Below are 17795 nucleotides of genomic sequence, written 5' to 3'. Positions count from 1 at the left end.
GGCTGAGGTACTTCTGAGGCTGGAGTCCTAAACCTGTTGTCTGTTGATAAAATGAAAGCTAAGTTATATGTACATGTAAACCACAGGTACCCTCTAAAAGGGGATATTAATCTGCATGTCTCCTCCACAGTCCCGCCCACCATCCACCCCTTTGAGTTCCCTCGGTTTTCCATTGGCCAACGAGTCTTCATCCCCTGCGTGGTCATGTCTGGCGACCAGCCCGTCTTCATCACCTGGCAGAAGGACGGTCGGCCGATCCCAGCCAGCCTGGGTGTCACCATAGACAACATTGACTTTACCAGCTCCCTGCGCATCTCTAATCTCACACTGATGCACAACGGCAACTACACTTGCATCGCACGCAACCAGGCGGCCGCCGTGGAACACCAGAGCCAGCTCATTGTCCGAGGTGAGGAAGGGGACATGAACTAGGAGGGACTGAGGTGATGAGGAAAAAAGAAGACACTCTCTGTTAATCTTTCCTTGCGTCTTGTGCTGTTTGCCTCCATATACAACTTTCGCAGAGAATCGGTCCAACTGTTGTTGGCAAATGATACTTGTGTCAGATTTTTAAATACTTAGGAGTATTACAGCCAGTAATAATCCTTTATTTGCACTTGATTTCTATCCCTGGATACAATAAAACAACCATTGAATCATACTGTCACTTGTCTTACAGTCCCTCCCAAATTTGTGGTACAACCTAAGGACCAGGATGGCATCTATGGAAAAGCTGTGATACTAAACTGCTCAGCAGAAGGTTATCCTGTCCCCACCATCCAGTGGGAGTACTCTAAAGGTAACATACTGTATACCACATACACTTTACATTCTGTATAAACACACAACTCATCCCCCAGGTTTGGTGAAAGTGTTGTTGACAGTTGTGCTGAATTTGTATATGTTTAGATTTTTTTGTCCTACGGCAAAACGTATTTTCTGCGGTAGATGACTTATTTCTGAATGCCAACGCAACAAATATAATGTCCACAGCCTTGAGGTTGTAGACATAAAAATACTCACTTGAGGTCCAAAGAAGAACTTGGAAATGAGAGACAGCAAGGGTTTTATTCTACACGTTTCAATTCTGACACAGTAGCAGTGATTCTGAAACAAGGATTTCCCCTCTAATGACCATTGCATTTACTTTTGTCCGTTTTGGCATTGGGTTACACTTTATGATATGTAACTGAGGCTCAGATGGTGACATGGTTTATGTGTTTACATAGTTTACTATCAAAGACAAATCATTTAACCCTGCCAGGAACTTGTCTCATTACATTCACTGGTGGACGAGGAACTGGGATTCATGCAGTCTTTGACAAGTAATGTTAAATGAAATTCTAACAAGTGTGAAGGCAAATATATGTGATTGTGTCTTTTGTCATGCTCCACCCCTCCATGAAATTTCATGGAAAACAGTTAAGTAATTTTTGTGTAATTCTGCTAATATACAAACAAATGCAGAAGAAAACATAACCTCCTTGGCAGAGGTAATATATATATATATATATATATATATATATACACACTGATATAAATATGGGCATAACCCTATATATAGTGATCATATACAGTATTCATGGTAAATGGGTCACAATTAGCTCTATACTTTTCTATGAGAATGGAGAAAACACTATTAACACTCGCTCTCTGCTCTGTGACAGGTGCCGGGGTCCCTCAATTCAAACCCATCGCCCTCAACTCAGGCTTTCGGATCGAGGTGCTGGTCAACGGCTCTCTGCTCATTAAGCATGTGCTGGAAGAAGACAGTGGCTTCTACCTGTGTAGAGTCAGCAACGATGTCGGAGCTGATGTCAGCAAGTCCATGTATCTCAATGTCAAAAGTAAGTGTCATGGGAAAACAGCACCTTTCTACACTGAGGAGGGTAAATTCAAACATGGATCTCAGTGCTATAGATGGTCCTGTCTGCTCTGGATTTTCTTACTATTAATGGTAATGTCTCATATGTGGTGTCACAAAATGGTTACACCTAAAATCTAGTCCACTCTTCTGTTGTGGGCTCAGGTGCTGGTAACATTAAAGTAAAACATTCTCACTGAAGCACAGAGGTCAAGTTGGTTGATCTGAGGTGGGCTTTGTCTGTGACAGTCAGGCCACCAGCAAGATGCCGTCATGGTGCTTGCTCTGTGCTTTCTGCCTGACTGAATCCCACGAAAGCCATGCACACATCCGTCCCCACCACATCTCTCGGAAGAAAGTACAGCATTTATCTGCTGTGTGGCTAAGGACTTAGCTCTCCTCCATTAAGCCTTGAATTCTGCATGCAGACAGAAGCTGCCATGTGGAAAAGAGGGGGTTGAAAGAGGAATCAAATCCTCCTCCCTGTACCTTTCTTTCTGTTTTCTGTCATCCCTTCTTTCCTTTGCATTTGATAAAGCCATTTATATATATATTTTTTGATATTTTATATTATTGACTCTCTCTTCCTCTAAGTATATTCATGTCCCTCCCATCATGTTTATCCAATGTAAAATGTAAATGTTAGGCTACTACATCACAACGTCAAATGATCAGACCTAACACACATCATGCTCACATTACCACACATGCATGAAATACAGTTATGCAACAACTTTTTTCAACCAATCATAGATCACAAAAAAATAGTTTTAAGGTAACTTGTATTGTATTTGTTGAGATGTGTCTTGTACAAACATAATTATAACGTATGATAACATAAATCAAGCAGTTTCTTTTACTAAGGCATTTAAATTCATTCATTTCAATGAGAATTAATAATCTAGTAATATTTCACTTTTTTAACAGGAAGACTGCCCTCTTCAGGTTGAAAGAACACTTAATAAACCATGAGTGTCTAATACATGATTATTCACTATATCTTCTCAAAAACAGAGATGCTAAAAGCATGGATCTGACAGTCTACATGCATCAGTACTTCCTCTGTAGCACAGACAGTGTCACAAATAATGTACGTCTCAATTCCATGAAGATACAGTTCTTCATGGTTCTGTAGGAGCTTATGAACGTGGATTTTTCGTGTGTGTGTGTGTGTCTGCTGTGGCTGGGTGCTCATTTTGATCTGTCACTGCAAGATGAGGCTTTTGCCCTTGTGGCTCTTATCAAGCCCGAGCAGAGTACTCCCTGCTGAGTGTCTCACTGTCTGCCTGCCGCAGCCAAATAGGCGACATGACCCGTTCTGTCTGACTCCAGCCCAACATGCTCCCTCACAAACATGCCTGCACCAACTCAAACCAACTCTGTTTAGTCCTTTATGTCATTCAAGTGTTATTCACAGTTCATGTCTTTGAAAACATCCCTTTGAAGTGTATCTGTAATTATCTGGTATCTGGTACTCTAGCATGCTACTTGTGATAATCTTTTAATAGTTGCTAAAATAATGTATGAAAAACCAGATCAAGAGGTTTTCAAGTCCTTCAATACTTGACCGCATTTTGTCCATTTATGTATATTGAAGTGCAGATTAAATCCTCCACACTTTGTTATTTGACAACACTTCATGACAACATCATATATTATATATGATATATACCATACTGTCAATCATAGTAACATTAACATATTGCAGGATAGCAATATTGCAACATACGGACATATGACAATATTGTATGTATATATATTTAATTGTTCATTTGACAAAGTCCTGATAATGGCTTCAAAGTGCATAAGCTCTTTATGGCAAATACATGCTGCTTATAAGGAAATTGCAAATTGAGCCACAAGTCATGTAAATGTGTTGATTACTCACCTAATCTGATCTTGTCTTAGATTTCAGTTTTTCATATTGCTTATTGGATCTGACACAATTAGTTGTGTAATCAATTTGATAATTACTAAATCATATAGTTAATTTTTAAGCATTTCTTTCCTTTTGAGGCATTCTTTGTTTGCAGCTTTTCTTATGTGGGGATTCGCTCACATGATACTTTGAATATCTTTGGACATTTGATCAGACAGAAGGATTTGAAGTTGTCACCTTCAGACAGCAGATTTATTGTTGATAAAATAAGTGTTGGCTGCAGCCTTACTGCATATTTAATATTTCATGTCAGCTTGTTTTGCACACATTTTTGAGAGACAGCATAAATGTGACCTTGTATTTTTTGACGTAATTTTGCTTAGTGTTTTCCAATGCTGATTACTACAAATAGACCAGAAATATGGGAACAGAGCAATTTTTTTGTTTATAAGACTTTACAATAACTATTTGCTATGGATAATGTATGTCTCAGGTGAAGTTGTAGGTGGAGGCAGCTGCATCTGAATTTTAGTTCTGAGATAAACACCTCAAAGAATTTAAGTATAGTTTTTTTGCAACATCTGGATTTCTTCTATAACAAAGTATTAATGATCTTTTCATGTGTTTAAGGCTGTGTGTATTTCTGCACTTTTGCTTCTGTCTTAACAAGGACCTGTTTGCGTTGTAGACAAATAGGGGCTGAGGACACTTTGGGATATGTTGGTGTAAGAGACCTAAGCAATGCATTATATCTATGAGTGTCCTTATTTCATTGTAAAGTGTGTGTGTGCATGTCCTAATGTGCAGACAAGGAGCTTGTTAACCCTTAAAGCCTCTCCATGTGCATAATAGGTGCAGTGTTGAATCCACTGTAATGCTCGGTAATGTCGGACACTGTGATGTTCTGTACACTCTGTGGTGTTTTCATGTTGTTTATCCTGGCCGGCCTACACCTCTTGAGCAGTGTCAGCTACTTAAGAGGCTTAGGAGCCAATTAGAGAGCACACAAGCTGACGCATGCTGAAGTGCTCATGTGATAGATAGCATGATCTCCACTGTGTATTATTAGCTGTCCAAGTGAAGCTTGATGTATCAATGTGACTCACCGGATATAGACTGCAGGTATAAGGCTGCCATTGGCCGCGTTTCTCACACAGCACTTTTCTCCCCTTCCACTATCTGCCTGCATCCCCATCGTGCATTAGAGAGTTTGCCATTTTAATGACAGCAGTCGAGTCGCCAATGGCAAAATATTCCGCCTAAACACTATCTTGCATGTGCAATGTTACTGCATCCTCCACCCAAGACAATTGTGAATGGATAATAGAAATTCAAACATGCCAAAACATTTTAGTTATTGTTTTTAGAAGAACGATAAGGAGTGAGTTTGTGAAGAGAGGTCTGGCTATGCCTGACTCTTATATCAATATATTGAAAAATCAGTAGATCCAAATAGAAACTGAGCTCTACAGTGTAAACACATGTATGGTGATAATGGTATTAGGTTACATAGGTGACACAGATGAGCAAACATGCTCATAAGCACACACAAGGACATACATTAGCACACAAAGGGCCGCACACATGCAAAGACATAATGTAAAGGCACAGATATAGTGCAGCACAGTGCAGCTATTACAAAAGACTGATGGGCCAGGCTGCTAATGCAGTGGTTTAGATAGATCCCACTCTGCCAGGCTATTGTGGCAGCCTCCGCAGGAAATGAATTGTAGCTATTGTGATGTCGTAGCTCGGCACTTTCATTGTTATGAGTGTCTGTGCATAGGCTAATGTCTTGTCATAATACACCATGTATCATCCTGTGTGAACACAGCCACTGCACTAACAGCCGGGAAAAAAAGGTTGCACTCTATGCACCAGGACTAAATTGTACATTGCTGCAAGAGCCCCAGTGTTACATTACACGACCAGATCCAAATGCTGTTGACATGTAAATGTTAATAAGCTAAATATCCAACTCTTAGTTAGTTAGAAAAGCCTCAACATCACGATGATGCTTTGTTGTTAAAATTGTGAATTTTGATAAAACAAGTTTTGACTTTTCGCCATGAAACAGGAACTTGTAACAAAAATATTTAGTGTCCGATCTGCTCCAAATTTCATGTTTGATAAGAGTCCCAGTCTGAAGTTATCTACTTGCCAATATTGAGTCATAGCGCCACCTACTGGCAATAAAAAGTATGTCTCATGTCAGAATCATCTTTCCATTAACATGAAATTGTCGACATGCTATACAGACTAACAAAATGCATGTTCGGTGCATGATCTTACTCATTCGCACAGTGTTCACTGGTTCAGCGCTGCTTGCAGCTTTGATGTCATGTTTAGTTTATGCTTTCATGTGCTTCTTCATAGGAGCAGTAGTAGCACCAGCTGCAGGTGGCTGCTTAAATAAATCACTTTTTGGCAATTTCCAGTCAAGCATCCCTACCTCCAAAACGCATGCAATTCAGTCCATTCATTACCAATCCATGGTGGATGCTATCAGAGTATCAACAGCCACTCAATGTTTATCAGGGCCAATTAAGACCAATCAAGCCTATTAGGCATCATAATGTCAGCAGACAGTGATGAGGCCAGAGCACATAATGAGGCCTCACTAAGGAGAAGTGCTAAATGTTCTTGTGGTCACTGTGCAGTCTCCAGCAGACTAACTATAAGGATATCCCTTCTTCCTCTAGTCTCTATTACTTTTATCTTATTTACCCATCTGCAATCCACCCCCCTCCCTCTCTCCTCTGTACAGTACAGTCCACCCAGTCTTCAGGCATCCATTTGGTATCATGCTCCATGTCCAAGCCAATTGTGCAGCTAAGAGAATTATTTCAGTACATTGCAGGCTGCCAGTGAACCAGTCATCTTTGTGCGATCACCACAAAAAAAAACCCTCCCCCCACACCCATCCAGCCCGTCTCTTCCCCTAGCGCCCACTTACAGTGTGCCTCCAGGGCAAGGGAGCTACACACAACCCGGCTCCTCTTCTGTTGTCTGGCCCTCTTGGCCCCACTGAGCTGGGCGTGCCCCGTGGCTTATACACTAACCTTCCAGGTATAGCCAGTGACATAGTGTGGGGTGAAATGCAGACGAGCATCCCTGTGTTCTCAACATGGGCGATACTACTGATGATGAGCCCAGTTAATGTGGACAGAGGGAAAGAAAAGCTGACGTACATCATCATTTAAAGATAATGTCAGAATCACATACAGACAGAAAGAAATGAATGCCCCTATTGAGAAATCAAAAGCAATTCAATCAGTCAAACCTCAGATATCCTAAAAGCAATAAATTACAACTTAATAAGACTGGATGATAACATGATTTTCGTTTTTTGCAAAAAATGCAACTTCCAAAATTAATCTTGACGTTTCAGCCCTTTGTCTTGCTAATAACAATTTTGCTGAGGTAACTGTAATGCTTTTCATCACCTGTCACATCTCACTGAACCTCTGCTGTGGTTCATTCTATGATCTCTGATGAACAGCCCCACGCTGAAGAAGCAATTCTGCCACAATTATGTGTTAACATTATTCGCCTGACTCCTCCATTGGGCTAATTCTGTTCACTCAGACTTAGAAACATTTTCTATTTGTGTCTTATTTTTTTGGCCCTGCATTGCGACATTCAAGGCGTGATTGTGTAATCATCATCATACTCCTGTGAAAATCAATGGCAGGTCCATGTTCTATTCCTGGCTACTAGAAATGGCCCTTTTTTCGAAGAGTGGAGCCTGGAGATAGAGAGAGCTAGAGAGGAAGGAGGAGAGGGAGGTGGGAGGGAGGTGAGGTGGGGAGAGAAGAGGAGAGACTGTCCGATGCTGGTTGGCATGGTAACCTGGCCAGGTGAAAGGGAGCCTGGGAGAAGGGTGGGGGTGGCGGGGAGGGGGGATGCTTTTGTCTCACGGGAGTAGCCTATCAGCAGCCAGCCTATCCCCCACAATCCCCTGCAGGCTTAAATGTATCATCACTGCCCTCTGGGTTGCTGTGGAGGAACAGGGCTCTCCTCACCTCCACATAAAAGACACATTGTGCCGTGCAGAAAACACACACTGTGCACTCCGCTGTTATTCTTTGGTTTTCCCAAAAGCTGCAGTGGTGATGTTTTCTTTTTTATGTTAAGTGAGCTCCAGATACAGAAGCAGATTTCTAGGAATAATCCTAGGATGAAAATAGACACGTGTGGGACTGAAACACACACAACTGGCATCCATCCTCCTCTCATAAACACACTGAACTGGTTTTACATACAGAATCAGTGCAAAGCTTGCTTGTCCTCTGTGTGTCTGCATGTGTGAAGGGTAGTGATCTCTATTTAGTTATCTATTTATGCTTCATTTGAGCTCATCGTAGTGTCTAATATAGGTATTTATGTGAAAATAATTGATAAAACATTGAGACCAACTGAACACTGATATAAATTGAAATTACTCATGTTTAGGATTAAACCATTTGTGTGTTGTCTCATATGTTTCCTTTTGTCTCTTACCCTTTCTTCTTCACTTTCTCTTTCTCCCTTCTGTCGTATTCTCATAATTCCAGTCAATATTAAAGAAATACATCAACACAACAATTATAGCTGCACAAATTGTGCCTCAGGGCTGGCTCAGCTGGGCTACACGCACACATAAATATGCTCGTTCACATGCATGTACACAGACACATGTTGCGTTCATAAACACACTCAGATTATGCGCCTCATGTTGCATGTAGACACTCTTTGTTTTTTGTATGTGGGACATAAATCTCATATCAAGAACAACATATGAATAGCAGAACTGAAAGAGACATCCGGAGTTTGACCAGAGAGGTACATTAAGTAATCTGCAAAATGATTTCTTGTGGGGAATGCATTGTATTCAGTCGGGACATTAAATGAACATAGATGATGATGAATGATGCAGCATTTAATTGAATATTGTTGATGGACAAGGAAAGAAAGTGTGAACAGCTTGGTATAGGGTCTGTTTTATTAGAACTAGTCATGCAAATTTCTGATTTCCTTTTTGGGCCTCAGTTGTATTGCTCATTGTGCTTAATAAATAATCAGAATATTATCTAAAAAGCAAAAAGGCAAAGTGGAACATGCAAAAATAAGATGTGTCACATCATACCAATATGCTATATAATATAAATGAGGTATTGTGGTGCTACAGAGAGACCCAGCCTTCAAATCGTATTCTCTCGTATCATTTTCTTGAATATTATTCAGGTCTAATTGTGCATAACAACTGAACTAATTCAGTATCATCACTGCTTACAAGGATTATTTTTGAAAATACATGTAGGTTTTTTTGTCTTTCAGTTTATTGTTGTGCTCAGATGTGGATTGTTTTTTTCTGTTGAGTCTAGAATCATCCAATGGGTGTGTAGAGTTTCAATTTAAATTTCACATTTATTACATTTTTCAACATGTATTTTTCCTAAATTTAATGACACTCTCTTAAGCTGTATAAGTCATGGGAACTACAGTATAAAAGTTATATGTAGCTTGAATGTGTTTCCCCTCCACATCCTGTATGTTCAAGTGCTTTTAGAGGTTACAGCACAGACATCCTCGACACACCTCTTTTCACTGTCCTCCTTTTTGTCACCTAGCACAGTATCGCGATGTGCCAGTGTGAGTGTCAACAACACTGCCCTGTGCTACCTCCAAGCCACTTACATGGCAAAATGAAAGTAACTGTGCTCTAATACGATAACGTTTACATAAAGCCTCAGCAGTTATTTTTTTCCCCTCACTTATCCAAATGTCTCTCACAAAAAATTCATACTTGTCATGCAAAATAAATCAGCGTTCTTTTCCACAGCCGAGCCCCAAATGGCTGCAGAGTGAATAAGAGATGAGGCTTAAATGTTTGCAACCTCTTGCCTGACACTTCGCATCACATCACTGGAGTCACGCTTTGTGTGTGTGTGTGTGTGTGCGCACGCAGAAAAGACAGAAAATGAGACCAAGCACAAGATTGCATGTTTTTGTGTGTGTTTGTCTGAGTGTGTGTGAGCATCTGGGAGCAGTGGGTTGTTATACACTCTGCTGTGGGTGTAATGAGGCATGTATATAGTTAGTGTGTGTTTAGTGTTGTGTCTTCAGAGTGTTGTTAGATCATCACTGTACCATTTAGGACCCTCAGATACAGGATACACATCAGGGCTGCTTTTGGCTTCAACACGGCATTGAAGGGCAATGTTTGTTGTCTACTGTAATTGGCTTTTAGTCCATTAAATGTTCACATTTAAATACAAATTTTGCATAGAATTTTGCATAATGGTTCGATGAGTAGTTTGCATCTAGCTTGGTATTACATTAAAATGCCACAAAAATAGTAAATAAAAAATAAAAAATAAATGACTTCATGACACAAAAGACTTGTAAAATTCATTAAAATTTTATTCTCATAAAGCTCCTCACAACCACAAGGGTTTTATCTGGTTATTTAGAAAAAATGATATTTCTCATGCTGGAGGAGTAGTCATCTATCACCTCCCTTCATCTTTATATTCTCCCTGCCTTTCTCAATGACTTCAACAACTAACTGGATAACAACCCAAAGAGAAACACAAATGTGTTTTTTCAGAGGTGTGAGCTTTTCTCTGAGGAATATTCTGAATAACCTCAACACACCAATGTAATTATCCAGGACTTAACCAGCTAACACAAGCTGCTGCTGACCACACTAAAGTACTATATGTCCTCACCTTGCATTCATGACATCCAGTCAGGATATCTGATCATTTTGCATGGTGGTCAAATACGTTCCATCTCCATGCAGAGAAAAACTCTTACTGTGGGGTTCAGAATATGAAGGCAAGAGTAGTACTAACCCGTATCCTGGGTTGTGCATTAAACTACTCTGTGACTGTAGTAGAGTGGTGATGCAACATTACCCCACACAACAGCAAGTGTCAGGGAGTTTCTCGCTCCCTGACTTCTCTCCTCTGCTGACACAAGTGGATAATGCAGGTCATTCAAAGAAATGTGTTGTGGGAGCTCGTGAGTGGATTGTGTAACAACAAACCATCATTGGACAGAGCTGCACACATTGTGATGTTAACTTTTCTCTGGCCTTGGACGTCCATGGATGCTATTCAATCACATTTCTTGTTTTTATCATGTTGATCCACAAAGTTTCATTCACAAAGATGATTGTGTGTGTGGAGTTTGCTTTTCCTCAATCCCCATTACTCTAACATACACTGATCCACTTTTTGATCCTCTTATTCCCATTCTTATTCATAGCTGAGTATCTTCCCCGTTTTCGGTTATTGAACATAACTTAATAGTTGAGTTCTATCACAGGAGTACAAAGGCTTCATCCTTTCATCTGTCATTCAGTAGAACCTAATTGTTGGCAATTTTCTTTGTGCTTACCATATTCACAATTCCTAAAAGTGATATTGCAGTAGTAAAAGTAGTATTATTCCTCGTCACCATGTCAACAATGACAATATCCTGTGCATCTCTCACTCCTTTGGGAGGAAACCTTTGCATCGGACTGTAAAACACAAAACAATCAATGGACGTCTGGCTCGACTGGTTGTGTAGCGAGCAGGAGAGGGAAGAGGAGGTGAGGGACCAGGAACAGTTGTTTTTAAGCTCTATCATAATGAAAAGCATTAAGCAGACTGGTTAACAGTAACAGTGCAAGGTATGGTCCATTTACCTTGATGAATGCAATGCATTTTAACTTCATCCATCCTTGAGTTAGACATATTTGTATTTTATTTTATCCTTTTCTATCTATAAGTCTAAACTTGTTTGTATTTTTAGATTTGTCAGCAGCAATGATTGCAGAGAGAAAGAAGTGCTTAGTGTTGCTCAGTCTTCCTTCTTCCTTGATCCATGTTTCTAAACACAATCATTCTGCAGCCGTCCCCGTCGGTCTGTTTGGTAACGACGATGAGAACAGCAAACCTGGAGGCACTTATGTGAAAAATAATAATATTTTTTTCATAATAAAAGGTTAGGGTTTAACATAGTTTTACAGTTTGAAGCTATGTTTTATAGCTATGTTTGTATATCTTACACTATGTGTCCTCGATCAACACGTCTGAATGTTTTCAATGTGAAACAAATCAAACAAGACATCGCCCTCTCTTTCTCTCCACCTTATTTTCACACCAGTCCCGGCCATGATCACATCCTACCCCAACACCACGCTGGCCACGCAGGGTGAGGAGAAGAAGATGAGCTGCACGGCTCACGGTGAGAAACCCATCATGGTGCGATGGGAGAAGGAGGAACGCATCATCAACCCAGAGACTAGCCGCTACGTGGTTTCTGTCAAGGAGGTGGGCGATGAAGTCATCTCGACCCTGCAGGTAGGAGAATGGGCAACTCATGTGTAACATTTGATTTGGGGACATTCATTGGATTGCTACTGTCCATTACATACAGTAAATGAAGCTATTGCACGGGCAAAATAATTAAATTTGAGTTCTATGTGGGTCTAAATCAGAGGTTCCCTGATGGTCAGGATGCCTGCGCTTACTTGTCTAAATAGTATTTCAGATGTTTTTCTAACAATGCCAAGAATAACCTTTCTTTGCAAAATTTTTAGCATCAATAATACAATTCCAACCTGTGCATCCGTCAGATCATGCCCACAGTGAGGGAGGACTCTGGCTTCTTCTCCTGCCACGCCATCAACTCATTCGGTGAAGACAGAGGAATCATCCAGCTCACAGTGCAAGGTATAAATACACCTATCTAAACTGCCCAGAGAAAAGACAAAACAGCGCATGTCAACGGTTTTACAAATCACAGATGGTGGAGGTTTGAGTGAAATAACAATCTGCTTGTCAACTGTGTGACTTGAAGAGCCCCCGGACCCCCCAGAGGTGGAGATCAGAGAGGTGAAGGACAGGACCATCGCCTTGCGCTGGACTATGGGTTTTGATGGCAACAGCCCAATCACAGGCTTTGATATTGAGAGCAAGAACAAATCAGGTACAAGAAAACATGTTTCTGTGATTAGATGATAGTTTACCATAATGCACGCATACTTATTTCACATTGAACCTGTTGAAATATGTAGGCTTGTGGTGTTTTCCTGGGTTTTGGTTAATAAATCATCTCTGCATTCCCTTTGTCTGAGCACCATCAATTTATTCAGCCTGTCCTAATGCACTTAGCTGAATCTGACCTCTTCCCCTGACTTCGGCAACCCCAATAAACCTCGCACTCTCCCCTCCACAGCCTCCTGGGATACCGCTCAGAAGACCAAAGATGTCTCACCCCAGCTCAACCAGGCCACCATCATTGACCTGCACCCCTCCTCCACCTACAACATCCGCATGTTTGCAAAGAACCTGATCGGCAAGAGCGAGGCCAGCAACGAGCTCACCATCACCACTGACGAAGCAGGTGAGAAGGAACCAGGAGAGCTCGAGTATTTCCTCGTGCACTCGCCCTCAAACATATTTACAGTCTGATTTCGAAGAGCACAAATCATTTGCAGATATTTTTTTGTAATGACAATCACAGTAATGAAGAGAAATAGCGGTGAGAGATGTGGGAGCAGGTGGTGAGTAAAAGACAAGAGGCCAAAAGAGGTAAAAGGCCAACAGAGCCAATTCATTAACAGCCCGGTGACATCAGCTCCATTGGCTCTGTTGCATTATTGAACACACGCTGACCCCGCACTCAAAGCAGAACTTTTCAATTAGAGGCCTCAGTAGTAAATGTCACACTACAGTCAATAGACTGAGGCTGAAGCCCTCTATGCCTTCATCTCCCCCCTCTGCCCCCTCCTCCCAAAGCCACACTCACTCATTGTAATCTTTGAGACAGCTGTTGGATGTGAACAGTTTTATGACGTTCATGTGTTGGTGATCTGATCGCAGCTCCTGATGGACCACCTCAGGACGTGCAGCTGGAAGCCCTCTCCTCTCAGAGCATCCGCGTCAGTTGGAGGGTGAGTTAATCCAAACGCTCTGGGTTCAAAATGTGTGTGTGTGTGTTTCTGTGAAGTGAGAATGTAGCTGTGTCCAAGTAAGTAAAATTAGAGAGGACAGCACTGATCTTTCGTTAGCGGCCAAGAATTACTATTTTTAAATCTGCAAAATAAATCAGTGCTGTTTAACGCCTGGACATCAATTAGTCATTTAACCTACTGCTGCTCCAGAGGAGCTGCTCAGCAGCAAACTGGAGAAGACTGAAGCTCCCAGGTGTGACTTTATTTTACTGTATGAATGTAAAGCAGGCAAACAGCACGTGTGCTCAGTTGGTGGTTCCTGTATAAACACTGTGTAGCCATGTGTTGAGTAGCCAGTGTATTTGAGGAATTATCAGTCTTCTTCTCTTGTAGTTTAGGGGAGGTAACACATTTATTCATTTTCAGTTGTGTGCATTTTTAAACTGTAGATCGTGTCATGCTGATTTGCTAAAATTATGTAATGAATATTCATTTCACATGTGGCACCCGAGTGTATCTATAACACATGCACTATGTGGTGCTAAGCATCCCTGACCATCTCTGTCTTTTCACATTCAACAGTCAGATTTGAATGCATCATTCTGGGTGTATTCAGGTGTGTTTAGGTCTCCACGTGTAATTGGATAACCCAGGATACATTTCAGTGTCAGGGGAGAACAGGAAAAACAACTGAGGGTACCTCCCTGGATTTGAAAGGTCTAGGGAAGACAAGGTGCTCAAGGGAGAGAAAAAACACCAGGAATAGAGTTATTGTGATATTTTACTGTTACAAACTGATAAAACTAATACCAGCAGTGAGTCCAAAGACTCTGTAAATTGGTCATCTAACAAAATGTAGTACTTTTGTACCCAAGTAAGAGAAAACTGGGACATTCACCCGAACTGTCTCGAATACTCTTTGTCATTCCTCGCTCAGCCTCCCAAGAAGCACCTCCAGAATGGGGCCATCCGAGGCTACCAAGTGGGCTACAGAGAGTACAGCTCAGGTGGAAACTACCAGTTCAGTGTGATCAGCGTGGAAACCACAGGGGACAATTCAGAGAGCCTGGTGCTGGACAACCTGAAGAAGTTCACCCAGTATGGAGTCGTGGTGCAGGCAAGCAACAGCGCCGGGACTGGGCCCTCTTCCACAGAGGTGGCTGCTACCACACTAGAGGACGGTAAGACAAGAGGGAGAGGATGTGGAGACAGACCTTAAAGTGGAATATTGTATACAAAAAAATAATGAGAAGAATATGCAAGTAAAAGTTTTACAATAAAACATGTCCGAATTTAAATATAAAACATGCTTAAAGTTTTAACTGCACCAAACACGTGATGTATTTATTTCATGTTCTCTTTACCCCAGTGTGACTGACACAGTGTGGTTTAATCTCATTTGTTAGGATATATTACAACCTAGTGGAGATCAGTGGGTACTGCCACATAAAACTTATTGGTCAATCCAGTGGTGTCTTACTCAAAATCCACTGATTTCACTGTTTGTTCTCTGGTTTAACTCTTCAGTGCCCAGTCGTCCTCCAGAGAATGTCCAGGCCACAGCCACGTCTCCAGAGGTCATCTCCCTGTCCTGGCTAACCCCCCCCAAAGACGCTCTGAACGGCAACCTGCTGGGCTTTAGGGTCATCTACTGGGCCAACCTGCCTGATGGAGGTACACAGTAACACCTTCATATTTCTAGATAATAAGTCATATCAAAGCATTTGAGTTTACATTAAATAACACCAGCCTTTCACATTTTTAGCTATGAATACCTATGTTGCCAGAAATCCACAATCATCACCAGAGTATTCATTACTCTGGACCAATCAGACAGTCTGATACATAATACATATGTATATGATCCAACTGAAAAAAGACAATTCACTTGTAACATAAATTCAATAAAAGGGTATACATGAGTCTTATAATAGTCAAAAAATAGTATTAACAAATACTTTGCTTTCCCTAAAGGGTTTAAATGGCATTGTTTTTCTGACCAGCATGCCAATCGTTACTTGTTGACTGGTAAATGTAGAGTCCAACTGAAACATGAATACGTAATGTCCTTACATCAGAATAAATTGTGCTTACTGTGAAGTAAGTACGCTATATAAACTACTAACTTACAGTGGATTGTGGGTATTTGAGTGACCTCTACCGTCGGTCCATCGTCTGTGTGGTCCTGTGGAAGTGAGGCAGCATGGCATGCAATTGTCACATGCCAGGTTTGTGTCAGTAGGATTGGTTGTGACAGTGTGATTACCTTTGACCCCTGCACTGTCACATCATGTTGGCCTGTGTATAGAGACTCTCTGGACGTGACAGCTAGGGCTAGCTTGCATGGTAACAGTCTGTAACTCTGAGTGATTGGTCAAATCATTTTTTTTTTTTGGGGGGGGGGTCTATCACTACTTGGCTGCATACACTGTTGTCATTGTAATTTGGCATGTCCTCAAAACAGTCTCATGTGTATCACATTAGTTTAAAGTGTCATATTTACATGTTTTGTTTTGTAAGAACACGTAAGAACCTTCAACTGATTGTCTTGGTAACATGACTTGATATCAAGACATTAGTTCAACACACATATGCAACACACAGACAGACACACATGCATAAAATGCATTTATTGTCTGGTAAAACGTCTGCAGTCCTGCAGGTGAGATGGTATTCCAGCTGTTTTAATGTTTCATTAAAAGCCAGAGGAGAAGAGCTGCAGCTGGTCTCATAGGTCTCTGGAGAGGAGAAAAAGGGAGGGAGAAGTAAACGCTATGAAGAAGGGATGTGGACAGAGAGCAGTGACACATCAATAATTCAAACCCTCACAGCTGAGGTAGCAGGTTGCCATTCAAGGCCTGACACCACAGCAGACCTTGGATGTAGGGTTGTTTAAACTTTGTTACTGAATATGAAATTATATTCAAGCCTGTTCTATGACAGTCATCTATTTATATATGTGATCTGCCCTATGATATATGAGTCACATGTTTGGACCTGTGTCATCTTGTCATATCACTGGATTATTTACGATAAGAGAGTTGTATTGGATAAGGCCTTTGACTGGAGGTGTCATCACAGAATTTCATTTAACCCTCCATTCTCTCCTCTGCTGCTTCCTGCTCATCAGAGCTCGGAGAAATCAGGAACGTGACGACCTCGAAGCCCTCTCTGGAGCTGGATGGACTGGAGAAGTACACCAACTACAGCATCCAGGTGTTGACCTTCACCAGAGCTGGAGATGGTGTTCGCAGTGAGCAGATTTACACCCGCACCAAGGAGGACGGTAGGAAAATTAAGACTTACTTACTACATTGGGAGTTTGACTCGCTGCTTTGGGGTCACAATGCCTTGAGAACTTCCACCCCCTACCCCTCAGCCTCCACATACACAGACATCATAAACAAAGACATATGACATACAATGACATTATGACTTCATGACATAAAGCTAAGTTATGGAGGAAGTTGAGTCCTTCTCGTCTCAAGAGTTTATAGACGACCAAGGCCATTCCCTTGGATTAGAGGGCGTCAACTATTTCAAATATATAATTAATATAATAAAGAAAGAAATAATGAATATATATAAAAATTTCATTAAAAACATTCCAAATGGTTGATTCTACGTAAGCAGCCCTGCAAGGTCTAAGACAGTTTGAAACACTGGGTGGCGATATGAACCATAAATGTAGATTTTTATAAATTTGGTAATTAATGTGATATTAAAACCAGCATTTCATCAAAGAACAGTCATATGTTTTAGTTAACAGCTCAAAAAACACATTTGAGTGTAGTATCTCTTCAGAATGGGGAAATATCTTTTTGAAAATATTGTAGAGTAATGACCGAAGCTGTACTGTGCATGAAGCAGAAATTCCTGATGAATATTACATCTGTCTGTATGTTACCATCGTTTCCTCTTAGTTCCTGGTCCTCCGGCAGGCGTGAAGGCAGCAGCTGCCTCCAACTCAGTGGTGTTTGTGTCCTGGCTTCCTCCTCTCAAAGTGAACGGCATCATCAGGAAATACACCGTCTTCTGCTCCAACCCACACCCCACGGTAACACCTTTAAGAAATCAGATATTCAGTAGTTTTGACTTTAATTAAATATTTTGTATATAAT

The 17795-nt window shown here is 41.1% G+C and overlaps 1 protein-coding gene across 3 annotated transcripts in view; it reads left to right on the top strand.

Annotated features, from left to right (window-relative positions):
• dscama (Down syndrome cell adhesion molecule a) overlaps window positions 1-17795 on the top strand; it is an 85577-nt gene that overhangs the window by 57500 nt on the left and 10282 nt on the right. For all 3 annotated transcript variants that reach the window (XM_069539861.1, XM_020086258.2, XM_069539860.1), the window contains exons 9-20: window positions 131-409; window positions 680-799; window positions 1668-1847; window positions 11883-12079; window positions 12355-12451; window positions 12579-12707; window positions 12957-13124; window positions 13604-13674; window positions 14612-14855; window positions 15202-15348; window positions 16805-16960; window positions 17598-17731. In XM_069539861.1, the coding sequence (XP_069395962.1) occupies window positions 131-409; window positions 680-799; window positions 1668-1847; window positions 11883-12079; window positions 12355-12451; window positions 12579-12707; window positions 12957-13124; window positions 13604-13674; window positions 14612-14855; window positions 15202-15348; window positions 16805-16960; window positions 17598-17731 (1922 nt within the window). The remainder of the gene's footprint in view (window positions 1-130; window positions 410-679; window positions 800-1667; window positions 1848-11882; window positions 12080-12354; window positions 12452-12578; window positions 12708-12956; window positions 13125-13603; window positions 13675-14611; window positions 14856-15201; window positions 15349-16804; window positions 16961-17597; window positions 17732-17795) is intronic.

The sequence above is a fragment of the Paralichthys olivaceus genome, chromosome 15, assembly GCF_024713975.1.
Source record: "Paralichthys olivaceus isolate ysfri-2021 chromosome 15, ASM2471397v2, whole genome shotgun sequence".
NCBI lineage: Eukaryota > Metazoa > Chordata > Actinopteri > Pleuronectiformes > Paralichthyidae > Paralichthys > Paralichthys olivaceus.
This window is presented reverse-complemented; position numbering and strand designations above follow the sequence as displayed.